General features: G+C 38.3%; 1 protein-coding gene and 1 pseudogene across 9 annotated transcripts; both read right to left on the bottom strand.

Moving 5' to 3' along the window:
* Positions 1–1,138: 1,138 nt before the first annotated feature.
* CASP10 (caspase 10) lies at positions 1,139–27,847 on the bottom strand. Of its 9 annotated transcripts, none has more exons than XM_039844424.1 (9): positions 27,487–27,847; positions 25,805–26,158; positions 24,535–24,628; positions 17,024–17,159; positions 13,415–13,536; positions 7,966–8,028; positions 6,301–6,415; positions 4,905–5,397; positions 1,139–2,382 (listed from the first exon to the last, which is right to left on the bottom strand). In XM_039844424.1, exons 2-9 carry the CDS (start codon positions 26,155–26,157, stop codon positions 2,244–2,246), a joined length of 1,515 nt encoding a protein of 504 aa, XP_039700358.1. In that variant the 5' UTR covers position 26,158; positions 27,487–27,847; the 3' UTR covers positions 1,139–2,243. The 9 variants fall into 9 exon arrangements, with proteins under 9 accessions (XP_039700358.1, XP_039700353.1, XP_039700355.1 ...); XM_039844419.1 differs by lacking the exon at positions 27,487–27,847 and adding an exon at positions 26,404–26,547; XM_039844421.1 differs by lacking the exon at positions 27,487–27,847 and adding an exon at positions 26,404–26,547 and having other exon boundaries at positions 6,301–6,412.
* Positions 18,196–18,314, bottom strand: LOC120587925 (uncharacterized; annotated as a pseudogene).

Here is a 27,847-nt window from a genome sequence, read left to right as displayed (position 1 = left end):
GAACTCTAAGTTCCAGCAAAACAGAAGTATAAAATAGACCGCAGGCCCAAGACGTAAACATCAAACCCCAAAGTTTTTGACAAAGGAGAGAGCCTCAGTAGTGTTCTGGACTCAGAGCCAAGACTTGGCTTTGTGGCCACTGGGGACATTGTGAACCAGTGAAGGAAGAATCAGCTCTTCACTCAGAGGATGGTGGTCGGTATTGCTAGTGTTGATTTGCAGCTAAAAGTCAGCTGGAATTAGATGTGAAAGAATTTAAACTCTGCTATTTCCATTTAGGTTACTACCTGAAGACTCTGCTACCTAAAGGCCTTATTTACACAACATCAAAATTAAATTTAACTGGATATATACATGTATACATATATGTATATACATACATATATGTGTGTATATATAGCTATAGCTATATACCTATATGGACATGTAGATATATACATATATATAGGCACCACACAATTAAATTTAAATGGACATATGTGTATATATATATATATATATATATATACACATATATATTTATATATATATAGCTATAGCTATATACCTGCATAAGTATACAGGTATATAGGTATATAGATGTATAGATACAAAGATGCACCACATCACAATTAAATTTAAATGTATATATATTTATGAATATATAGAGAGCAAGCTATGGCTATATATCTATATAGATATGTAGATATCTCCATTTTGATATATATATATGTATATATCTAAATAGATATCCATTAAATCTAAGGATATATATATATATATTCCTATATATATATATTCCTATATATATATATTCCTATATATATATATTCCTATATATATATATATATATTCCTTAATCCTCCCAACAGATAGTATTTTCTCTACTTTATAGAGAAAGTTTGAAAAATTAGTTTGAGCTACTGCCTCAGAACAAGGGAATCACAAGGTAAAATCAAAACCCAAGGTTTCTATCTCCAGATTCTTCTTTGCTCTCTCCTTTGTACAACTGCACGCTTCACTTGCAGAGGACTGTTAAATGGCCAAAAGCTGTGCATATCCAATAGGACAAAGACTGTAAACACCAGCTGTTAGTTTCGACTTGTATGAACAATAGTTTTGGAGGACCATCCTGACATATGTGTTAGATTCGTTTTCCTTGTCAAGCTACTGTCAAACCCATGTGATTACTAGCTACATTATAACAAAGTTCTTACAAATATTTCTCATAGCGAGTTCACCATAAATTAATTTGACTTTCACAGAAATAATTATAAAATTAGGCATCACTGAGAGTTTTCTTCACTCCCTGACATCTTTCATGAGCAGCTGTATATTCAAACAGCTGTATATTCATAAAGTTCTGTTATGTCCCCTGACAGTCCAGTTCACTTACATGGGAAATAAAATCATGTAAACAATAACAGGTTGAAAGGTTGTAGCAAATTGCTCTGCCTCCTTGGGCCTCAGCCTCTTCATCTAAAATTGAAGGCTTCAATCTCCCTCTTTCCAGGAATTAAAATTTAATTTCTTCCAAAAATTTAAAAAGAAAAATTCCTCTCGAAATTGAAAAAACGTTCCGTCACCAGCATCTGAGAGGTTGTGACCAACATGGAAGGAACATCAAGTTGTCAAGTTTCTGTTCCCAGAGTAGCTGGATGTGTCTCTCTTCACACTGAGCTGTCATCTTCCAAGAGCCAACCCAGTTCCCAACCCAAGAAAAACAGTTCTTGCATCTTCCTAGACTCTAAAGCAGGAAATTTTCCCCCCAGTAGATGTGCAGAAGAGAAGACTTGGGAAGGTGAGAGCAGAGAGAGGGTCAGCAAACCATGGTCTTGTCACCAGCCAATGTCCAAAACAAGGCCATGCAGAGGTCACACAGAAGTATAACAAAGAGTGGTCATATAGAGGGGAAATCTAAGAACATTGGTTCCTAGAACTAAGAGGAATCTTAAAATGTACCTGGTCTCAGCTTTGACTTCACAGATACACAAACTGAGGCCAATTACTTTTTTTCAGAGTGCACAACTAAAGCCATGATTACAATCCAAGGCATCGATAAAGAAAGTTTTCTAATGTTTAGACTTGTCAAAAAGAATGAAAGAAAACAGAATTTGCCATGTCAGGAAACAAGCAAGGCATTTCTTATTATAAGAATGACAGGGGAGACCAGTTCACCATCTGATTCCTATGCTGAGTGAAAATTGGAAAAGATGACAAGGTTCCTTTCAAGACTAAGAGTCAATGAAAACTCGCTACTATAATCAAAGTTCTTCCTGTGGTACAGGGAATATGAGAATTTTACGTAGTGTGAAAGCAGGTTGAGGCATCTGTTTCCTTGTTCCACCTCGTCGACTTACATCATCATTGACAGCAGTGAGAATGGATAAGATATCTTCATGTCTGCAGCCAGAAAAGAAAATATATTTTCAATCAGGAGACAAAAACCATGTACCAGATCTTAGAGAGAAGACCTTAAAACATATAGTTTCTTCCCAGTCTAACATGCCTAGATTCTAACTGGAATCCTGCCAAATATAAAGAAATACTTCTGAAATTTAAAAAGAAATGCTAAATTATATAAAAATTTTCAATTCTATATTCAGTGTTTAAGAACATTATAATAATTACAGCTTGCATTTTCAAGCATTTAGTCCACAAAAGATCTTAGCATATAATTATTTTTCCGTGTTTTTCATTTAAGCTGGTAGAGATAGATGATAGTAAATAGATAGGTGATGATAGATAGATAGATAGATAGATAGATAGATAGATAGATAGATAGATAGATAGATAGACGATAGATTGATTAAAAGGATAGATAGGTGACAGAGATAGAAAAAGAGAGTCTACTATTAATAATGCCCTTTCTATTCTTGGTTTGGGGAGGATAGAAAGATAAATATGATACAATTCTTGATCTTAAATACTTAGAATACAGACATGAAACATGTAGCGAAGATGATATACACACAAAATTCATAAAATAAGGCAAAATGTGATCAGCACCATATGAAAAGTAAGTCAAAGTTCCATGTGCAATATATACCAGAATGTTCCAGTGGTGGGCAAAATATATCATTGGAAGCAAAGCACAGCTCTTGAGACAACTCATGTTTGAATCACTCCCTGGTTATGTGGTCTTAGACAGGTTACTTACTTCACTATGCCTCAGTTTTCTCAGCTCTAAAATGAGGACCATAATTGAACCCATTTGGGAGATTGCCATGAAAATTAAAATACGTAATTTATGTAAAGCATTTAGAACACAGGCTACAATATTCCATTGACCATCATTTTTAGTGTTATTAGTATTACTACCACTTCTCATCATCACTGTTGTTATTTTTCAGGTGGGAAAGCAGGCCCTGCTGGTTCTCAGTCCTTTCATTCTGCTTTACACCAGCTGTTCTCTCTGTCCCCAGATCTTCTTGTCATTCACACTTGAAATATCACCTCTACTAAGACACCTTCTCAAGTAGCTCCCTGGCCCTACTCTGTATCATTATCCTGTTTTGCTTTCTTCATAGTAGGTATCATTTCCTGAAATTATCTTATTAATTTAAATATCCAGTTACTTACATTGTTATTATGTCTCTTCTCACTGCACTGTAAACTCCATGCAGAAGAGATTTTATTTCTCTTGTTCACAACCATACCCCTAGCTCAGTACTCAGCATGGTACGCACATAGTATCCCCCAGATAAATACAGCCTTATCCCTGAAGCCATAGGACGTTGGCCTTTGATGGCTATGATGGGGATGGAGAGGTTGGTAAAGAAGAGGGAAAAGCTTAAGTGACTCAAGGCTCCAATTCTGATTCTCTACCCTGAATTCCCAGAAGAGCACTGTGGCCATTTCTAGAAATGGGGATTCAGAAGTAGAACCTCCTGGAGAAGGCTGAGAAGATGAATTCAGGACTGTTTATATGGGATGTGAGGTTCAAGGGCAACACAGAATTAAAATATCTGGAAGACTGTGGAAAATGTGCAGGACTGACCTTAAAAAAGAGGTTGACTTACTCAGTCCTTCACTGATCCAGCAAATAGTTACAAAGCTCAACAATATATCAGATATTATATCAGATGCTAAGAATATAAAATTGAATGAAGCTACTCTGCCCTCCAGAAACTCAGAGATGGAAATTTTGGAGACATTTTCATGGAGGTGCCAGTGGCCTCCCGGTATACCTAAAGCTGCCAAGAGGGGCTACAGAAAGATAGCAGAGAAGGAGGTCCAGGGCAGGACCTTGGTGAAGGTCTAGTTCCAGGGTAGCGGGTAAGGAGCATGTGGCAGAGACAGAAGGAAAGTTGTCAGAGCCATGGCAAGAGACCAAGGATATTATAATGCCAATGCCAAGGGCAGCACATAGGCATTCAGTAAATATGAGTGACTGATAAATGAATAAATGACGGAGCAAATAAAAGGCCTTCATGCCTTCATTCATGCTGTTCCCTCTGCCCAACATGTCGTTCACTTCAATTATTTACCTAACATTTATTTGTCATCTTTAGAAGCTTCCTCTGATCCTCCAAATCTGAGTAAGGTTATGAATTCCCATAACACCTATGCTTTACAATGCATATTTACCACTGGGGATGCTCTTCTCAATCTATTTGTCTATCTCTCTAGATTGTGAGCAACTTGAGGCCCAGGACTGCGTCTATTTTTATTCTGTTCCAGTCTATTTATCTTCCTTTCCACTTATATGCTGATGCTCAATACAGGTTTGTTGGATGGATGGATGGATGGATGGATGGATGATGGATGATGGATGGATGGATGGATGGATGGATGGATGCATGGATGGATGCATGGATGCATGGATGCATGGGTAGGTGAGTGGACAGATAGATGAACAGAAAGATGAATAGATGGATAGATGGATAGGTAGATAGGTGGATGAAAAAACTCAAAACTCTCACCTTGGGACCAAGTCCTTCAAATGATTATACAGAGATTGAATATACCAGCTACCTTCTGTCGTATGCCGAAAAGATACGTAGCCGGGGACTGTGGCCAAACCAAGAAGGAAATCGGCCTCATTCGGAACACTGTTTTGAAGGGGAGGGTGTGTCGGCTCAGGATTTATAGCATCTGCTTCAATGGATACAGAAAGTTGTATCTCTTCTCCTTGACAGGCTTGGATGAAGAAGAGTTTGGGTTTGTCAGCCAGACCAGGGCACTGCAGGGCTGTGAAGTGAGACATGATCTCCCGAATGGGAATGAGGACCCCATCTGAAGAGTAGACAGCTCCAAATTTCCCATGGGTCAGAACACAGAACACGAAGCAGTCTCCATCAGCATGGTCTGGATGGCTCTGAAATTTTATCAGAACTTCCTCCAGGTTTTCTTTAGTCACATCATTATATATATTTACATTGAACCCAAGCCACTTAAACACATGTGTAAGGCACTCTGTTAAAAAAAAAAAAAAGTGAGGAAAATAATGAAATAAAATGAAATTGAGTGCAATGAAATAAAATGAAAGGGTCAGACAGTGTTATGGTTATAAAAATTTTACCACAAATAAGCCGAAGCGTTAGAATTTTTTTTTTTACTTTCATAACAATAAAATATTATAATTAACCTGCCTTTTTTATAGTACCCACAGTGGTATGACAACAGTCTAAGTCAGCAGAGGCCAGAGTTTCATTCTATTTTACAGAAGAGGGATCCGAGGCCCCATGACTCTCCCGCAGTCACAAACCTGGTTAGTGGTGGAAACAGAGTTCAAACTCAGGTTTTCTCCTGCTGCTCCAGCAGGCTCTCCTCCAAACCAGAGAGTCATAAATGATCGGGGGTACTTTTCACTCTTTAAGCAGGTTGGTGACACCCCAGGTGCTATGGTCTAAAATTTTGTGTCTCCCCAAAATTCATATGTCGAATTCTAACCCTCAAGGTTGAGGGTATCAGGAGTGGGACCTTTGAGAGATGCTTAAGTCATAGGGTTAAGGTCATAAAGAGACCCCAAAGAGCTCTCTCGCCCCTTCTGCCAGGTGAGATTACAGTGAGAAGATGGCTGTGTGAGAAGCAGGCTCTCACCAGACACGGAAAAGCCAGAGCCTTGATCTTAGACTTCCTAGCCTCTGAAACTCTAAGAAATAAATGTTTCTTGCGTATAAGCCACCCAGTCTCTGGTAGTTTCAGGCAACCTGGATGGACTGAAACACTAGGGGTACATAAAAGACTTAGAAACATTTATAATATCACCTTTACATGTAAATGGAAGATTAAAACTACAGAAAGAATATATGAAAATAAAAAAATGGTTTTAAGGTCACCAACTTGCATTCAAGACACCATTTCAGCCTTTCTTACCAGCATCTTTTTGGGTCCCTCGTCTTTCTGACAGTGAGGTAACGGTAAAGCTGTGGTTGTTGATAATAACGCACTGGCCTCTACATTTCCGATCCATCTTGTACACAGGTGACTTCTTGAAGGAAGAAGAGATAGAACCACTTATTTGAGAATCCTCATTGTAAAGGTTTAATGTTTCTAACCAACCACTCCATTTATCAGTACCAAAAGCAGAAAGTTCTCAAAATCCTGGTCCTGGTCTAGAATTAATAGATTAATGTACAAGGTGAAATGCCAAGCCCTGATTAACATTCAGACTTCACTTGGTTTGACTTCAGAATGTCAATTCTCAGAGTTAAATACAGAATGTGTATTTTAACTTCAGCAAACCCAGAGTTTACACAGAAGCATCTTCCTTTTTGGATTAGCAATGTGAAAAAAGCATAGGTGAGGATCTAGCAAGGCAAGTTATCAAATGGTAATTTTTTTTTCACATGGTAGTATTCAGAATGATCTGATTTCTCCAAAAACAGAGTAATCTCTTTAGTAGAGCTCACAATGAGAATTTTAAAATACATGCAATTATTCCTGAAGCCTGCTGGAAACAGCATATGATTACAAGTTATCTGAGTTGGCTTCAGTGGCACCTCTGTGTGACTAAAATGATCTCCTGAAAATGATGATACACCTTTAATCCAAGCAAAAAAGAAGTGACATCAGTCAATAAAAAAGAAATTTCCCTTTCTGGAAATAATCCAAAGTGTATGTGTGACTGAAAGAACAATAGCATTCCTTCCAGAGTCAAAGGTCAACACATTTCTGGTAGTTACAGGAAAAAGTGGGAAGGACAAAGACAGACAAAGAGAAAGGAAGGAAAACCAAGACAGACACAAAGAGCTCTGAGCCTTCGAAGTCATTAAAGGCTGGACCCCAGTTGAAGAAGCCCCGAAGAAACTGTCCAGATCTTCGTGCTGGTTTCTGAAGTTAGAGTGTAAGCAAATGCTCCCAACATCTCCATGGAAACCAGGGTTACTCTGTTGCTTAGAAAGAGAAATACTCAGACTCTTCAAATATCCTTCCCTGAACACTTAGATGTTCTTACAAAGGATGGGTTAACATTAGCATCACATGAATCTGCTCAAGTGTTCCTGGTAGAAAGCTTGCTTGAGTTGAGTCATCATTTATCTGTCACTGGATAGAGAGAGGCTGGGCAGATACAAAGGAGAAAAAGGAGGGAATAAAAAGGCCCAGAGACCCAATCTGGGCAAGGAAACTTCCAGACCACAGCCCTGGGATTACTTAGTCATGCTTTTGGCATTGGCTGAAGATTGCACTGCTTTGAGGTGTTCCTGCAAACTCCTGGTTTCTGTGAATAAGAATCAAGAATCTATCATAGAGAGGAAGCCAACGAGTTAATTGTCATATGACAACAACAGGAAAAAGTATCTTGAAGTTTTTCTTCTCTCACCAGCAAGTTTTCAATAAAATCCAGCAAACTCTACCCTTGGCTCTGAAGCTTGAGTTAATTATTAACTATGGTTAAGGTTCAGTCCTGGGTGCTCAGCTCAGGCTAAGTAAGTCCGGTAACCCCCAGACCTAAGAACATTGGCTGAAGATTGCACTGCTTTGAGATGCAGAAACGACCCAAGCTGCAGTCATACGGAGCACTTGTACATTCCTCCTCACCTTGAGAGAAGGTAACACTCCAGAAAAGCCTTCTCTAAACTTTGAAATCACTGAATTGCAAAACTGAAAAAAAAAAATGTGTTTAATTTTAGTAGATCCAGCCCTTTGAAGAGTGAGCTCAAGTCAGCTCCAAGTTCAAATCCCAACTCCACTCTTTGCTAGCTGTGTCCTCTGACAAACTTTACATATCACAAAGAGACTACACCAAAAACCTGTTTGTTCAGGCAGGTTAGCCCAGTAGCAGATTTTCCTGAGATCATGGTTTCTGGGTAAGGATTCAGGGCACTAAGCACACAATTGCCAAGTCCCTCCCCCTGGCCTTTTTCCTGAAAAATACAAGCAGCATCTGGAGCCGCACCACACCAGACATTCCCTCTGACTCAACGTTCTGCTCTGTCAGTGCCAGACTGGGGGCTTCAGCCTCACCAGAGGTTCCTTCCCTCCCCACAGAAGGTGACCTAATTCTGAAGGGTTGCCTGCATTCCCCAGAAACTGCAATGCTAGGCTTCCAGAGTAGAAACCACCTCTTCGTCCTCGCGTGGGAAAGCTTGGTATAATCTATGCATTCAGTGGCTTGCCCTGAATCGAGATAAGAAATGAATTCTCCACTAATTGGTAAACCTTCTCCCAAGTCACCTTGAAATGCTTGGCATATATCAAATATATCTATTCCTGCCACACTGATCCAAGTTATAAAAAGTATATTAGGAACATCTACCATTACTCCTTGCAGACCCATCTTGCCAGGACTCCTCCTACTGAGGAAACAGGAAATGCATAAAATGCCAGAAATTTACAGAGTCAGGATGAGGGTTGAAAATCTAGACTTGATGGGTTGGTAAACCACACTGAGGTGCTGGAAGGGAGACATGCCCCGAGCTATCATGGAAGCTCCCTGCCACTCCCAACTCATGTCTTATCCCATGGATCTATTTCATAGGGATGTTCTTGAATTGTATCCCTTATAATAAACCTGAAAAAGTAAACTGTTTAAAAAAATCTTGACTTGATGCAGAGATGGACAAATACCTAATCCCCAGCCACAGAAAAGGTCACTGGCCCACGACAAAAAGAGAATCAACTCTCTTCTTCCAAAGGGGAAGGTTCACAAAGACACAATGGCAAGAATATGAAATGACACATGCACAAGGATATTTATTCACTGAAGCATTATTTGGAATAACTAAAGACTGGAAATAACCCTAAGGTCCACCAATAAGGAGTGGTTGAGAGAAATATGGTACCTCCCCACAATGGCACAGGATGCAGAAGACAATCTCTATGCATGTCTCCAGGAGATACTGTTACGTGAAGGAAGTAAGGTGAAGAATAGCATTTTAGTGTGCAACCTCCATTAGGGGAGATGTGGGTGGGGTTTTTGTCAAAAGTAGCTACAAGGTAAATAAGAAAACCAATAAAAATGGTAATCTATGGGGGAGGGAAAGAGGCAGGGATGCAATCCAGACTTCTCTGTGTGTACTCTATTTAGTTTTTACTTTGACCCTATATAAATGTTTTATATGATTAAATACAAAATTAAAACATAGTCTAGGGCTCTCAACTTTTCTACATCCTCCTCCTCATCTACCCCACCCCCACCACCCCAGCTCTTAGCTTGAAACAGAAAGCCCCAAAGGGGACATAACCAAGATGTTCCGGGAAGGGGCTGACCTTGCCACTGGCTGTGTGGTGAACAGCACCAGGAGATCTGTTTAAGGTGTTAGGCAAGTCACCTCCAAGTCACTAGGGGTGCCTCCCTGCTGGAGCCCACCAGGAGGGGAACCTATCTTCAACTCAGATCGAAGGTGCACTGCCTCACTCCCAAGCTGCACAATACCAGGATTCCTCAGCTCCGAGGGAACAAATGCAAAGGAAGTTTAGTTTTACTTTCCAAAAGACTTCCTGCCTTTCTTTTTGCAAGGCACATTTCCCTCCTTTGGAATCCCAGAGTCCTGCTTAAGATATACAAGTACCAGGCAGGCTGTTTTCTGAGTTTGTACAGCTGGTTTTGAAAGTAGTTGGACAAATTTCCTGGAATTAAGGACATCACAGATATAGCAGTGGGTTCTGCCCAGATTTCCTTGATTAGTCTCCTTCTTTGTGCCGATAAAATCAGCCAGAACAGGGATGAAGAATAAGCTTTAAGGTCTGCCTAGTTCTCTCTCAGAGAATGTTGCATCCTCTGTTGGCATCCACCAAGTCTCTGTGTCAGAAAGGAATGAATGAATGAATGAATGAATGACCCACTGCCTGGCCATGTTTGGTCTTCTTTCCATTGTTTTCCACAGGGTGCAGTAAGAAAATCCTATGCCACACTCAAAAATACAGACTTGCTTTTTAAACAAATTAGGGGATGCTGCTTAAAATAGTTTCTTCTCATTAAATCCAATTGTTGGTACTACCCTCTTATAAAAGGAAACCTCTCAGGTGAATATGAAACACGAGATGATGTTACCAAGTATTATTTTATCCCTCACTTCCTGGAGAGGTGCAGAATTGCCTAGATAACTTTTAAGACACCTTCCAACCCTGAGGGTCTATGAGAACATATGCAATGTGAGGTGCTGCCTCCCAAAGCCTTCTACACTTCCAGCGCCATCACAGCTATCTTTATGTTCATCTGGCCCTGGCCAGAATCATTCAATGTCAGCAAAACAGCAGCACACACTTAGAAACAAAGGCTGAGCCACATCCCTTAGAAACTACTGAATTTCTGAGACAAAGAGCCAAGTCACATATGTGCACGTGTGTGTGTGTGTGTGTGTGTGTGTGTGTGTGTGATATATACACAACAGTATCTGAGCACATACAAAACTAGATGAAAGACTGGGGGGATGGAATTAAGTTTAGTGGGCAAAAAATAAAAATACTTTTGGGAGGAAAAAAAAGGGCTTTTGCTTACAGTAGACTACTGAGTATTGGCTTATAAATGTGGAAAGAATACTGGAGTTTGAAAATCATTGCTTTTTAACCAATATAGAAAATATTTAACCACACAAGAACCATCATTGGATGGTCAACCTAGAGGAAAATTTTTGATGCAGAGTGAAGTATTTGCTGCTTCTTAAAATATCTCCCCACTGCTTATTGGTTGCAAGAGGAAAATAGTAATTATATAAAATAAACTATGTAGTAAAGAAATCAGACAACATCTTGACCACATAATCAAAATCAGTGTCATAAATGAGGAGCAGATGAACAACGTTGCTTCCAGATGTGATGCCTTGAGAGAGGTACATCATTCATGTAATATACCGCCATGAATACATAGCTTGAATCTAACCATGAGGTCACACCACGCACACCAAAAAATGAGGCAAGTTCCATTTTCTAATAAAAGGTGGTAGTGGGGTAACTGTATTATTTAAAAGTGTCAATGTCATAAAAGGGGTAGAAAAGTTGTAGAAATGTTCAAGATTAAAGGAGAATAAAGAAACATGACAACTAAATACAATACATGATCCTAGATTGAATTACGTAACAGAGAGAGGAAAAAAAGCTGTAAAGAATATTATTGGGTCAACAGACAAAATTAAAATATGGATATTTGACTTATAGTAATATATTAATTTAACTTTATTGGCATTGATAACTGTACTGCATTTCTGTAACAGAATGTCCTTATTCTTAGGAAATGCACGCTGAAGTATTTGGAGGTAAAGAGCCATGATGTATGCAAGTAACTCTCAAAAAGTTCAGAAAAAATTATGTGTTCATGTATATAGATAACTAGATAAAGATAGAGCATGCAAAAGATAAGACAAATGGGATAGAAAGTCAACAATAGGTAAGTGAATCTGAGTAAACAGTATACAGTGTTCTTTGTATTATTCATATTTTTTCAATTTTTCTGTAAGGTTGAAATTATTTTTAAATTTAAAAATAAAAAATTGTGACTGTAAAAATATGAAACTATGAAAGTAGTAAAGAAGATATGAGAATAAAAAATAAAACTTTCACAAACAACCCAATTAAAATAGGGTAAAGGATTTGAATAGACATTTCTCCAAAGAAGATATACAACTAGCCAACAAGCACATGAAAAGATGCCTAACATCACTACCATTAGGGAAATGCAAATCAAAACTACAATGAGATACCACCTCATGCCCATAAGGATGGCTATTATCAAAAACCAAGAAAATAAATGTTATCAAGAATGTGGAGAAACTGGAACCCTTGTGCATTTTTGGTAGAAATGCAAAATGATGCAGCTGCTTTGGATAAAAGTACAGTAGTTTCTCAAAAAATGAAATACAAAATTACCATATAATCCAGTAATTCCACTATGGAGTAAACATCCAAAAGAACTGAAAGCAGAGTCTCAAAGAGTTATTTGTACTCCAATGTTCATATTCATAACAGCATTGTTCACAATTGCCAAAAGGTTAGAGCAACCCAAGTGTTCATGGGTGGATGAATGGATACACAAAATGTGATATATACACACAATGAGATATTATTCAGCCTTTAAAAGGAAGGAAATCCTGACATGGATGAACCTTGAGGACATTATAGTAAATGAAATGACAGTCACAAAAGACAAATGCTATATGGCTCTACTTACATGAGGTACCTAGAGTAGTCAAATTCATAGAGACAAAAACTAGAATGATGTTTGCCAGGGCCTGGTGGGATTGGGGAATGGGTAGCTTTTGTTTAATGAATATAGTTTCAGTTTTACAAAATAAAAAGAGTTCTGGAGATTGGTTACACAGCAATGTGAATGTACTTAACAGTACTGAGCTGTACATTTTAAATGGTTAAGATGATAAATTTTATGTTATTTGTGTTTATCACAATTAAAAAAAAACAACTCTAAGGCTAAGCTAACTTCATTGAGGCTGACAGATGATGGCAAAATAGAACTGCCCAAGACTGCTGGGAAGAAACATAAATCCCAGGGAAAAATGTCATATGTCTCCAAGTATCATAACCATGTTTTAAGGAACAGATTGCAGTTTCTCCCAATGTTTCACCCTCTACTCATCCTTCCATCACTGGGCACTATAGCAACTCAGTTCTTGTCCTCTGGGGAGGACTGGCTACATAATTTGTGGGACCCAGTGCAAAACAAAAGTGCGAGGCCCCTTGTTCACACATTATTAAGAATTTCAAAAGAATGACAGCTAAGCATTAAAAATCATGGGCCCTATGTGACTGCACAGGCTGTATGCCCATGAAGCCAGCCCTGATCAAACCACAGATAAGAAGAGATGACACATAGTACAACACAGCGGTGTATGGGAGTCAGCTCAATCCAGCTAGTAAGAGCCATTGTTAGATTTTCAAAAATTCTGCAATCCAGTTAATATCATGTTGGTAACTTGATATCAGCTATGGAAATCAGCCTCTGTCTATCTGTCTGTCTCTCTGTCTCTCTCACTCTCTCATTCTTGGGGGCTAAGGGTCAAGAGTGGAGCTGGTGGTTAAACATTTACCAACGCACCAATGAACTTACCGGTAAGGCTCCAAGAAATTGTTGAACGTCTGAACAGGAAAAAACTTCTTCCTTTCCTTGAGGCAATGATTCAGTTTCCTTGTCTACGCGAGATGTCACTACCTGGAAGGCTGGAAATAGAATCACAGATAAGAAAACAAAAATCACCTTCTAACTAGTTGCAATCCAAGATAACAAATCAGCAAAAGAACTTATTTTATAGCAACCCGTAGGTTTGCAGTGCCGTTTACTTAAAGAGGCCTAAACATATACTCAGAAAAATGTGAATTTATAATGATAAATAAATATCATCATTATATTTTCATGCCTTGTATTATTATATTTTGTTTCTTATTGTTTTATGTTTTTATTATTTTTATTGTTTTATTAGTTCCTTAAAATTTATTATATATTTACTAAATACTATTTCAGAACCTATGGTGCTTAATGTGTCAAATAATTGCCAAGTAGAGATTATGAAAGCATTATCTCGAAAAATAAAACCAGAACTCAGACTATAATAGCAAAAAGAAAAAGAAAAATGGAAAGAAGAAAGAGAAAGAAAGAAAAAAAAATCTAAAAGTGGTCATTAAATAAATGATATGTACATAAAATGTATTTCTATGGAACCGTTAATAAGAATGAGTTATTTCTACATTATATAAATGGGCAAATGTCAGATATATTAGGTAAGAATAAAGCAAGTTATAGAATGTGATTAGCATGATCTTAGTTAAATATATATTAATCTACACACACACACACACACACACACACAATTGTCCCTTTAAAGAAGAAAGGGTACAATATTGAAGCCCTAATCCCCAACGTGACAGTATTTGGCGGTTGGACCTTTGGGAGGTAATTAGGTTTAGAGGAGATCCTCATGATGGGATTAGTATCCCTTTAAGAAGAGCAAAGGGAGCACCAGAGCTAGCTCTCGCTCAGCCCCTCTCCTCCCGCCCCTCCCCCCTTTCCTCCCTCCTCCCCCCAACTTTCCCTCCTCCTCCCCCTGTAAGGACAGAGTGAGACGGTGGCTTTGTGCAAGCCAGAAAGTGAATCTGCCAACTTCTTGATCTTCGACTTCCTCACCTCCAGAGCTGTGAGAAATAAATGTTGTTTTAGCCACACACACACACACACACCCCAGAAAGGCTACAAAAATATACTCCAAACAGTGGTTATCTCTGGAGAGGAAGGAAAAAAGAAAAAGAGATAAACTTTTACCTTATACAGTTTGTATGGTTGTCATTATTTTATTTTTACACATTTTGTATACACATTTTTAATAATAAATTTAAAATACTAAAGCACACCAGACTCAAAAAAACTCAGAAAGTTATCTAGGTTGTTCTTAAATAGAGCTTGTGCCCTAATCGAAGGCAACGAACTTTGTCTTAGGATCATACTTACAGAAAAGTCTAAAATCTGCATACCTACTATCTAAAAAGATAGCCCTTTAGTCTTTCATCCTAAATGGCAGAATTAGGCCCAAACTCTTAGGATTGTTGAAAGTCACTATTAAAATATTGATTGACACCTATATGTAATAATAAATATATATTTGGTCTCTGCTCCCTTTCAGGGCTCACAGCTCCTAAAACCCTTGGAATCTCTGAAGTGATGTCTTTTGTATGCTAATGAGATGACTAGTGGTTGAGGGCTCCTGGATGAGGACTCAGGATGGGGGCTTGTTGCCAGGGGAACCAACAATGTGATCAGAGGAACTTACAGCCTTACCTGCAGACCTCTAGGAAGGGGACAAGAGCTAGAGGTTGAATTAATCATAATGGCTAATGATTTAATCCATCATACCTACATATGAAGCCTCTATAGAAAACCTTAACTGAAGTGGTTCATTGGGTTGGTGAACATGTGGAGGTGTGGGAAGGGTTAACCGTCTGGAGAGAGCATGGAAGCTCCAGGTCCTTCCCCCACACTTTACCCTATGCATCTCTTCCGTTTGGCTGTTTCTAAGTTGTATCCTTTTATAATAAACTGGTAATCTAGTAAGTAAACTGTCTTCCTGAGTTCTGTGAGCCATTCTAGCAAATTATTCAACCTGAGGAGGGAGTCATGGGAACCCCAAATTTGTAGCCAAGTTGGACAGAAGCAATGGGTAATCTGGGGACTCACTACTTACAATTGATGTCTGAAGTGGGAGGCAGTCTTGGGAGACTGAGTTATGAACTCGATTTAGTTAAAGTCTGTGCTAACTCTGGTTAGTGCCAGAACTGAGTTTAATGTAGGACATCCCATGCTGGTGTCCACGGAAAACAGGAAAAATTATCTGGTGTGGAACACCCCACACATCTGGGATCAGAAGTGTTCCAGAAGTGTTCATTTCTTCTGAAATAAAGATCAGTCCTGGAGACTTATGGAGACATTTACTACATAAAAACTAGAGTGACTTCTGCAGAGTTCGAATATCCAAAAATAACCTATCTGCCCCATGTTTACTTTGTGTGGGCTACTACACTGCAGGAAAATAGCAATGTGATTAGGAAAAAAAATCTCAGTGATCAGAGTTCAAGTGAGGACTCCAAATATATTTTCAACATCGACTTCCTGCTTTCAATTTCTCACTTGATTCCTTGACGGTTAGAAGACTTGTTTTTATTCTTTAGAACTTTTACTTAAATTATACATTTATTCATTGCTTCAGTTATGGCTTGAGATTTTACCAGTTTAACAACAATATATTTTGTTCCATAATTCATTTTATATTTATAGAATTCTTAGAAGTTTCCTTTTGGCTAGTTTTGTTTTTAATAGGAATTTGCACATTAGATTGACTCCCTGAACTAACATATGGGTGTGGCATAAAAGCTTCATGAATATATTCATGAGTTTTTATTTATAGCTCTTGTTTAACAGTGGAGAAATTGACTAGGAAAAACACAAATTTTTGCATTTTGATAAATGGGGAGGCAGCCAGGTTTGATTTCTTCCCCGTGCCATTACCTCTATGTAATATCACAACAATACTACCTTTACAAGACAGACTAAATAATAATAATAGCAATAATTCTCTGATAGAAATTTCTGAGAATATGAAAGTTTTCATGACTTTCCTCTCTGACAAAGATAGTAACACATACTGAAATGCTTAACTCTTAGCCAGACATGTATTATAGGAATTATAAAATTCTTACCCTCAAAAGAAAACCAGTAGGTAAGTACTATCATTATCTCCACTTTATAGATAGGGAAAGTGAGACATAGAAATGCTAAAGAAAGGGCCACTACACCACTAATAAATAGAGTCTTGGCAATCTGACTCCATAGATATCACTCTTAATCCCTGTGCTATCCTGTCTCCATTTTTATGTTATTTCATTCAAAATGATTTTCTATACTCTCCCTCCCATATAAGAATGAGATGAAGACATTTGTCTAAAACTACTTTCCCCCAGTAGAATATAAGTTCCCAAGAGGAACTTTTAAAACTGTGTCTAGTACAAAGTATGCATTCAATAAATATGTGTTGAGAAAACAAATGCAGGAGAGTTCTGGCTCTCCCAAGAGAATATTATCAGAGTAATGAGTAAATATCATACATGACCAATCACTTTAAGAATTCCTATGGTCTGGTGCAAGCAAGCATAAATTAGTTACCTTTCTCTTTTTTATATTTTTCTATCTTTCTCCCAAGACTAGGTGCAACTTTTGCACAGAGGTCCTCTAGCACCTTCACATCATCTTCACCTATTTGAGCTTGTTTCTCCAGATGTCCCAGGAAACTTAGAGAGGTCTGCAAGAGAATCGATGGAGTTACATTTACTTACCTACTGATTATTCATTTATTCATTAAACACTACCTGTGTGGCCACTGGGCACCAGGTTTTCCATTGATAAATAAGGTACAGTGTTTATCTCTGAGGAATTCAATAGTATGAGGAATAGGCATTACCAAGTAACTCTCTATACAATGTATTAATAACAGATACCAAATATATCTCTCACTACATACCAGGCAGTGCTTGCTGTATAATAACCTCAAACATAATCCGATGAGGTAAATACTATTATAATCTCCATTTGAAAGATAAAGCAACTGTGGCACAAAGCAGTTCAATAACTTGTCCAAGGTCACAGACCCAATAGTGGCAGAGCCAGTGTTTCGACCTTGGCAGTTTGATGTCAAAGTCGCTCTTGTTAACCATTCAGCTGTACTGCCTCTAACTCACAGCTGTAGATGACATAATAGAGTAGGGCAGCAGCAAAACAGAGGCACCAATGAAATAAATGAGAGTAAAATGTTTTGAAAGAATTTTATATTTGCTATTTTAAAAGAAAAAAGTCTCTTACGTACTCCCGGGAAAAACTGCAAATTGGCTAGTGTTATTTTAATATTGAATTATATATGAGATTGAAGGCACCATAATATTTTTAATGATTAAGGCTTCTCAATTAAGCTGGTTTAAAAAAAAAAAAAGAAGTACATGAACAAAACTATATTAGAGCCCCCAGAAAAGAGAAACTACCCAGAAAGTGAATACTGAACACTATCTGACTATATACATAAGCATCAGCAGAGTGAGAACTGGGGAAGAGGTCTCCAAATATGTTGAGGAGTTGAACAGTTGAGAAGGGACAGTATGTTCAGAAGTATTGAGAAGGAGACTTGAGTACAAATTTTGAGTGAGAGCTAGGTCATGGCTGGAATGGTGAGCTGGTATCAAACTGTGAAGGAACACACACACCATGAGAGGAATTTAGGCAAGAGTCCCATGGGGCAAGGAGTGCCAGCAGTAGTGGGGTTTTTTTGTTTTGTTTTGTTTTTTTATTGCCTACAGCACTTGGTATTCCTAGGTGGTCTCCCATTCAAGTACTAACCTGGCCCAACCCTGCTTAGCTTCTGAGATCAGACGAGAGCGGGCATGTTCAGGGTGGCATGGCCGTAGACTCCCAGCAGTAGTTTTTAAGAATAGTAGCATGAACGGATTTGTTTTCAAATAAAAGTATTGGGGAGAGGTTAGAGGAGGAAATGGATTAGAGAGAAAATATTGTTAGGAAGATTAAATATGCCGGTGAAGAGATGATCAAGACCTGGCCCAAAGCTCATGGCGGAAATGCAGAGGTGCCACTGCATTTAAGAACATTTCCAAAATATCATCTTGTGAGTTTTGGAGATCAGTTAGAAGTAGGTGAAGAAATGAAGAGTCAAAGATGACTTCAAATGGTGATCCCACTCATTTATCTATCACTCATCTTTTCTACATAGTAGGCTTCACACAAGCTGCACATGGAAGATGAAACATAAATTGCATCTTGAAGGATAACTAGGCTTTCACTGCCGACATGGAAAAGGACATTCCAGGCGGGGGAAAAAAAAACCCACATGGAGAAAATGATGAGAAACTAAAACTCTGGTTATGCAGAGGTTCGTGGTGGCTTCAGCAAGAATAGTTTCATTGGAGGGATGGAAGCTGAAGCCATATTGAAATGTATTGTAATGTGACCGATAGTTGCATTAGCGGAAAGTGTGTAGACTATTGTTTCAAAAAGTTTGGCAGTAGAGGGAAGGAGGAAGTTAGAACAGTAATATAGGCTGAGGAAGGGTTAATTAGAGTGCATGTATCTGGTGTGTGTGTGTATGTGTGTGTGTATCTTCAAAGAAGGTATTTGAATGCCAACAACCAAGGGAAAGGCCAGAGTTACAAACTCATCTGATCAAAAAAGAGATTATAAATTTTCAAGAAATTTCAGACGCAGGTAGGAGAACCAAAAAGGCAAAGAGGTGTGTATGTCTCCACCTGTAGCCCCAGCACTCCAATAGCTTGACCAGAGATTAAAGCAGGAGCGGGGAGATGGTGAAGGAAGATTCATCCAGAGTTGATCAACTGGGCAAACAGATTGTGGGGAAGTCCCAAAGATGCAGTGGTAGGTTATGTGCAAATGAGCTGTCTCTGACCCTCAAAACAGAAACTCTTATCTTGATAATATCCTTCCAGGAGAAAGAAAAAGGGCTAAGACATGATTCCAGAAGCAATGATGAAATTTCATTATACTTTGAAGAAAGTTTATCAGATGTTTAGTGAATGATACATTTCATACACAGACACAGACACAGATACACACACACACACACTTTAAATGGAGTCTGTACACTACTCTAGTTTTAGAACACCACCCTGTGACAGACGGTTACTAGACTTATTATGGAGATTGCTTCATAAGGTATATAAATGTTAAATCATTATGTTGTACACCTGAAACTAATACATTGTATGTCAACTATAATTAAAAATAAATTTTAAAATAAAAGAACACTACCCTGGCAAATATTGGCAGGAAGTGTCTGAAAGCTCTTTTGCTCTGCTTCTTTGCTAAAAACAAGTAAATTTAGGTGTGGTTTCCTTTACACCGACCTTCTGTGTTGAATGTTACACCGAGATCGAATTTCCTGACAGTTGTTTGGGTCTCTCAGGGAGTGTGAAGGCAGCTATAGTGTTACAAGTTTGAATGAAAGCTATCAAGAAGAAACCTAAAGCACCCTACATAGGTCATTTTTATCCCTCTAGAGGGACCATATGAATTTAGAAACCTTGCAGTTTGGCTGAGGAGTGTTCAGGCCCTTCTCCACTGGCTGGTAACGAAGTTATTTCTATGATAAAATCTTTTGCAATTGGAATTGCAGATAAATCAACCTTATTAAGCCCTAGTATGGAAACTCATCTGGGTGGCTTAGAGATTGTCCTTTACACATTTCGGAAGGCTGGCCTGATCCCCAAATCCCATAGAGATCAATCTGGATTATCTGAGATGTACAACTCAGCCACGATTCTGACTTGAAGAATTAGATCTCCTTCAGAATAAAGTTGAGATCATTTGAAATCCAGGAAGGAAGTGCAGTTTTCCTGAATTTGACCACGTAATTCCACAGTTCTATGCCATCAAACACTTCTTCTTTTACTGTTGTACCAGGTGAGAAAAACAAAATCATCTGACTACCTGAGCATGGGCTTTTGATTATTTAAAAGCAAATTTAGCGGGTGAGAAATGTTTGAAATGTTTCTGACCACAAAAATGTTTCTGTAGCCACAAATGCCTTCAAGCAGAGATCTAGGACCTGTGAAAATCACAGAGGTAGAAATACATTCCCCAACTTTTTTTAGTGGAAAATCATGGCTCAGTATTGAGCATATGCGGAGCTCCTTTTATAAATCTTCTCCCCATCCCCTACCCCACTGTGAGCAGTGAGGACTTCTGCTCAAGACATGTGGAGAGGTGTAACAATAGAAAGCAATCTCATTTTACTTATAAATCCGGAGAATGAAATAATTGTGAAAGGATGCCCAAAGCTCAGAGAGAGTATTAACAGAATAACCTAGAGAGCTTTTCAAACTACAGGAATCTCTTCTAGTGTTGAGAAATTCTGCATTTAAGGTAAATTCTGTCATTTGAGTATATCATTGCTTTGCACCAATGTAAACACAAACATCAAAACATTATCTGAAACAACCCCTCCCCCCATTTTTTATTCTCCAATAACTTGTGGACACTTTGGCTATATGTGTGTGTATTATATAGTAGCCCTCCCTTATCCTCGGAGGAATATGTTCTGAGTCCTCCAGTGGACGCCTGAAGCCTTGAATAGTACCAAACCCTAAAAATACTGTTTTTTCTTATACATACACATCTATGCTAAAGTTTAATTTATAAATCAGGCACAGTAAGAGATTAACAACACCTAATAATAAAATAAAATAACTATAATAACATACTGTAGTAAAAGTTATTCAAATACGGTTTCTCAAAATATCTCATTGTACTGTACATACAGTGCAGAGATGCTGGGCAAAGGGATGATTGCATCCCTGGCTAGACAGAATGGCCAAGTGACAAATTTCATCACACTACTCACAACAATGCACAATTTAAAATCTATGAATTGTTTATTTTTGGAATTTTTCATTTAATATTTTCAGACCAGAGTTGACCAGAGCTAACTTAAATGGTGGAAAGAGAAACAACAGATAAGGAAGTCTACTGCATATATATCACATATTTATAATGCAGGCTTATTAAGCCCTGGTATGGAAATACAGATGGGTTTTGAAATTGCAAAACATTTTTAACACAAATAAATTCTTTATCAGCCAGTGGAGGAGGGCCTAAATACCTCTCAGCCAAAAAGAAAGGATTCTAAATGCATACAGTCTCTAGAAGGACAAAAATGACCTTGGTAAGGTGTTCTACGTTTCCATACACATACATATTTACTTGTAGAAAGAAGACTTAATGAAGATTTAAGAGAGTACAAAAATAAAATAAATAAAAATTTAAAAGAGAGGGTAGTATATAGTGGCTATATTCTCTGACAACATATATATTAACCCTAAAAACCCAGATTGGGAGGCAATGGGTTTAGCACATGCAAAATAAATGTTTCAACAGTTGTGAATAACCATATTGGTAGTAAAAGTATTAACATGATATTCTGAGAGTGTCATATGTACAATGTGGGATAAAGCAAATTATCTGTTACTAATTCTATCATCTTCTATGATGTGAGGACCTACTAGTAGGAAAAAAAGAAGATACAGGTATAATATAGAAGAGGTTGATTACAAACGTGAATTTGACTTGAAAAAGCAGTATGAATTCATGAAGCCATGAACTGAAACCCATTAAATCCATGAGTTAAAATTTATGTTTTTGTTATAATGGGTCACTTTCAGAATATAACAGAAAACCAGTCAATTATTTTGAACATTTTTATCTAAAAGAAAGAATCAAGGATTTATATATAAACTGTATGGCCTAGTTACCAAATAGTAGATTAAGAGAAAACAAAATGATAGAATATGAATATCTCCATTTTGCAACCTCTAGAGAATCAACATATAAAACAGATGAACATCAACAGTTGCTAATACTGAAAAAGAGAGAAAACCAGGAATGTGTACCTCCCAACGAAAGAACGCAACACGAGACTACTGTAATCTTGCCAAAACGATCGAACCTGAGTCTGATGAAGACTCTGAATCCAGCTGCGAATTTGCAGGAAACGCAGAAGACAGAGGAGTATGCTGAACTGCACCAAATGCACAAAATCAGCAAAACCTAGACTGGGGGAAATTCTACGGGCCAATTGTCCTGGCGATCTTCAACAGATTAAATTTTAAGAAAAATAAAGTGATGTGGGGAGGGGAGTTTAACCTCTGGACTAAAAGATACTCAAAAGGAAAACTGGTCAAGACTAAATTGAAGTCTAGAGATGCACAAGAAAGCGATAAAATCATAAGGAAACTTAAGAACGTGGTTACTATAAAAGCCAGGACAGTATTAACTTCTAGGCGGTAGGAAGAGACTGTGTTTGAGATAGTGCAAGTGAAGGCATTTTTGTAGTGGTTGCCAAAAGTCAATTTCTTGATCTGGGTGGTGGTTTCAAGGAGATTAGCCTTATAATAATTCATTAAGCTGTATGTTTGCTTTGCGTCATTTTCTGTATTCATATTTTGTTGGGGTTTTTAAAGAATAAAAAGATACAAAGGAAAAGAATGTAAGAAACAAAAACAAGAGGATATCAAAAGAGGTTGTCTAAGGAAGAAAATTAATAGATTCTAACCAAGGGCAACAACTATGAGAATGTTATATCTTTGCACATCCCCATCATGGTGGTTTGGTTCATCCTGCTAATATACCCCCGTACCCACCATTATTCATTGTAAAATCACATAAACAGAAAGTGTTCAGGCCATTTTCTCAGATGGGAAGAGAAAAGGGAAGATTGCATCATTCCATTCATTCGTGCCTTCATTCAAAGCATCATTTTGTAACAGATTCTGCAAGGTTCTAGGGCTGTAAGATGAGTAAGAATCGGTTCCTACCCCCAAAGAACTCACAACAAATCTTCAGGAATGAAGAGCCTCAAGAGATAACCAATCAAAGGGTACAAGAGGCTGAAATCTCTGAAGGTTCTGAAAAGGTGAAGACTCAAAGATTGTGGCCAAAACAGAGAATTAACCTGCTACAAATCTGACACCAAAGAACATGAATTACTATCATTGCCCTCATTTGTTTGACCTGTCACATGTTTTACCACACGTAAAACAGCTTCCCTTTCCTCAGTGATTTTTCTTAAAAAAAAAAAAAAAAAAAAAAAATCTAAGTTATTTGTCAATATCAATTGATCTGGAGAGAATATGATATGAAAGGGCTACACATGTAGGCTCAAGACCATTGGTGATGTTCTCATCCATAAGTTGGATAGGGAAATTCATGGCTGTTTACTTAGCATTACATAACTTCCATACATGTTACATGTTATTTTTTGTGTGTTATCAAACATTACCTAACTTAAAATCTAATAAAAATAACAACTGAATAACACAATTAATGTTACAGGGTAAAATTTGAATATTGGCCCCTTCTCAAATTAACTAACTTGCTTGACACAAGCTGTTACTGGAGTCAAAAGAAAACATATAAAGTATTGAGGCCTGGAAGAGAGACATGCAGCTATTTTCCTGTCCTTAAATATGACCAATATAGCAGCAATATTAACAAATAGCATTATATTAATTTTAAACACATCATTATTACTTCAAAGCACCTATACAGCACTTTACAAAGCACATTCTCAAACATCTGTATCATTTGATTTTCACAGAAACCTTACATGGGAGACACTGCAAACTCCATTGAAAAGGACACAAAGCTCCTTCACAAACCTCAATTAATGTCGACGACAGATGGCTAATTCCCACTCTGCTATTATTTTCCACCTTCTCATTTCTTTGTTGTGCCCTAAACATTTCTGTATCATAAAACACAGTGGATACTGGTTGGTTACTGTGTGCCAAATCTGGGCCATGTGCTAACGCTTTATGAACGTTATTTTCTCTAATCCTTCCAATAGTCCTTGAAGGAAACAGTATGATTGCCCACAACAAGGACAGATGAGAAGATGGAGACTCAGAGATATTCTGGCACTCGCCTCGTGTGTAGAGGAGCTGCTAGTAGAACCAGGCCCACGTGACGCTGAAATCGATGCTCCTCTCTGTTGTATGATACCGTCTCCAGCAAAAAAAATACATCTCAAAAACACTTTCCAGCATCTTCTCAAACACCGAGTGAGTCAAGGTACACAAAGACTCCATTGTATATGACCTACTCACCATCTGCATTTTTGGCATTGATTCCTTCTGAAGGAAGATCATGCTCTTTAAGATATCCGAGTCGATGTTTTCTGACATTTCGTAGAGCAGGTTTCTAAGACATACACCCAAAGAGACAAATGAATCCTCACACTTGCAGAGGACAACAGAGTAAATTGAGTGCTTTTACAAACGTTCTCTCTCATGTAAATGATTACAACCCTCTGAGTAGATAATTATTAACCCCATTTTATAGATTCAAAAACTACAACTTCAGTTTCAAAGTGACCTATTAAATTAAGATAACACAGTAAGCATCAGGGGGCAGGATTTCTGATTCCAAGTCCGGTGTGAAGAAAGCAGAAAACACAATTTTGGCATGACCTCCCATCTCCTGACTCCATTCTCGAAATTCAGGCTTATGTTATAGGCTCTTGTCAGAGAGAACCTGATGCCGGTCAATATAAAGTCCACTGTTGAAAAGCAGACTACCCCACCTTATGGATAGTCTTATAATGGGTGACCAGAAAAACTAAATATTTCATTCACATACAAATACCTCCAAATGTCAGAGATCATTTCTCAGTTGTTTAAGCAGCAGAGAGGAAATAATGACTTCCAGAATTCTCTCACTGACCCAAGAATAGCTCAGATTCTGGGAGCCAGTTCAAGTGTTAAGGCCTGAAGGATGTAATTGCCCAAGTGATTAGATAAAATAACACTTCAGAGGCTCCTCCTTGTGAGATTCTCTGTAGATACTGTGTCAGGGAACAATTAAAACAGTGTTGTGTAAGACTGACCCATGATCAGCCTGATCCCTCTACTTTACTTCTCTGGGTTTCACCCAAAAATGTAACTGGATATGGCATAAATGATGACCCTCTCTATCCTAGAGACACATCTTTTTTACTTGGTTTATTTGGTATCAAGTATGCATTCCTCTTTTCTCAAATCACTGAATATGGATGGACACACCCAGTGGCTCACAGAAGGGACTGTCTGAAAGTGCACAGGCTGGAAAAGAAGAAAGCGTAGGCCTATTACGCTGAGGTGGGCTTCTCTTGGCAGGGAGAAACAAAACTAAGGGAAGCCACCACCAGGCCCAGAGAAGCCCAATTTCTCCTCTCGTTACCATCTAGAGCTGAGAAATCTCCAGGTTAGAATCAATGTATCATACAAGGAGGTAGGTAAGAAAAAGTTCTCAATCCCAGCCTCCTTTCAAAGTCCAATGGCCTGAATGGACACTACTAAATGGAAAATTCTCCTGTGTTGATCACAGACCCCTCCTCACCTGAACAGAGACACCTTCCTTTTCGTGGGCAGCAAATTCTCCACCTGCTCTTTGGTGTAGTGGAGGTACTTCAGCAGTGAGTTCTGCTTGATGATATAGAGGAGTTCTGCCAGCAAGAAGGGGTCTTCCTCACTCAGCAGCTTCCCTGCCAACAGATGTTCAAAAATATCCGAGGCCGAGCTGCATTTCTCCAGATTCTTGCGGGAGATGAGGTCTTGGCAGAGAAACTTTAGTTGCTCCACCTCTAGATCTCCTAGATTATAATCAATATCCAGAAGCCTCTCGCGAAAGTTCTCTCTACCATTATCATGTGAACTGGAACTCATACTCAGGCCTTGAGATGCCGCGGCCATTCTGAGAGAGGCAGAGATAGGACAGCACGTTAGAGAGTAAAGACACAGGGCACCTCAGCTTCCCAGGCCCTCTCCCAGTTCAGCCTCCTCTGGTCCAGGCACTAGACTTGCCTAGAAATGCTGAAAAGTAAAAATTACTGAAATAAAAATTACTTCAAAAAGCTATAGCCCAGAAATCTCAACCCCAATTCTTGTATGCTAATCCTTTAAGAAGACTGGAGGGAGCTTTTATTGGAACTCATTTACCCTGATTTCTCTGAAATCAAAATGTCCCCCATGGGTGCCAGTTAAAAGGGAGGACGACTCAGCACAATTTCTCCCGGTTGGAGTTCTTCCGGGTCGGAGCTGCTAATTCATTCCCACCAAACGGCAAAAAGAGCACTTAGATTTACGCCCTACATTTTAGAAATAAAGCCATCTGGAGATTTATATTTCTGAAGTGTCTAGCAACCTAAGAACAACGAGATAACATTGCTGACCATAACAGGGCAAGTCTGTATCCCACAGAAAGAGAAGCCGTAATCCTAGACCCCAGAAATAAAGGGAATGTTTTATACAATTGTTGCTCAGGTCAGTGTAGGAAGTCACAAATTACCTAAGTCAATATTTCCAACTGACCGGTTCATAAACCATGCACTTTCCATTAAATTTCATTCTGTTCAGAGGAGCAATAAGTTGATAAAATTCTTCGATGTAATTATTCATTCTGTAACGTATATATTCATTATGCAAGACTTAGTTATTTAGAAACAAGAAACTACTTCCTAAGGAAAGAGAACATAGGAAAAACAAAACAAATAACAAAAGAGTGGTTGTATCTAGGTGGTATAATTATAGATAACGTAAATTTTTTCTGAGCTCCTATTCAAGTTCCTCTCAAATTTTATGCAATAAACATATATTATTTTTATTGTTAGAAAAAAGAAACCAAAAAAAAAAAAAATGCCATGAGGTCTTCCCTTCTAACAGCTCTGTGATGCTAGAAACCAAATGATTGGGTTTTTTGGTGATACAATCTTATTTCAACACATCATACGTTTGCCTTGAATTTTCCTGAAGATTCTAAATCTCCAGCTTTGGTGAGTCTGCCAGACTTTGTCTCTTGTTTGCAGACTAGCATATTTCTGCCAGTAGATGGCTGTGTCGGAGGCTTCCTGGGCCTTTTTAAACTTTCATTTTCCCTGGGAAGGCTAATAAATTTAGGCAGAAATAGTGCCATTGCTGAAAATGAGAGTTTTTGCAAGTTTCTATGTTATGAAGCAAGGGAAAAGCTGGAGTGCAAACTCCCAGTGGAGGGTGGCAGGGAGAGGGAAGGCGTTAATCACATACCTTCAAATCAAATTCCACTGGTCCTCTGGAAACAAATAGTTCTTGGGGAAATTTCCTGAAAAAAACGTTTTAAAGAAATGACGATCCTTTCCGTACTCCATGTTCCAAGGAAGCTCCCATTTGCGCGGGAAGAGAGCTCAAGACTAGTCACTGGCTGTGCAAGTGAAAACTGGCTCTTCTGGTTTGAGTAACTTGATATTAAGTTCCTGCTGGTGTTGTCATGGCCTTTTCGCCTCCCCTTTCCTGGAGTTAGGATCGTCCTGATAAACAGCGTCTCCTAAAGGCAAGTTCACAATTTTCTCAGTGTAGAATTCGCAATTCCCCCAGGTAAAGCCAAGGGCTCTTAAAACGAATTCTTGTA

Source organism: Pteropus medius, unplaced genomic scaffold, assembly GCF_902729225.1.
Source record: "Pteropus medius unplaced genomic scaffold, Ma_sr-lr_union100, whole genome shotgun sequence".
Classification (NCBI taxonomy): Eukaryota; Metazoa; Chordata; class Mammalia; order Chiroptera; family Pteropodidae; genus Pteropus; species Pteropus medius.
Note: the sequence above shows the minus strand (reverse complement) of the source record. Positions and strands in the feature narration are given on the sequence as shown.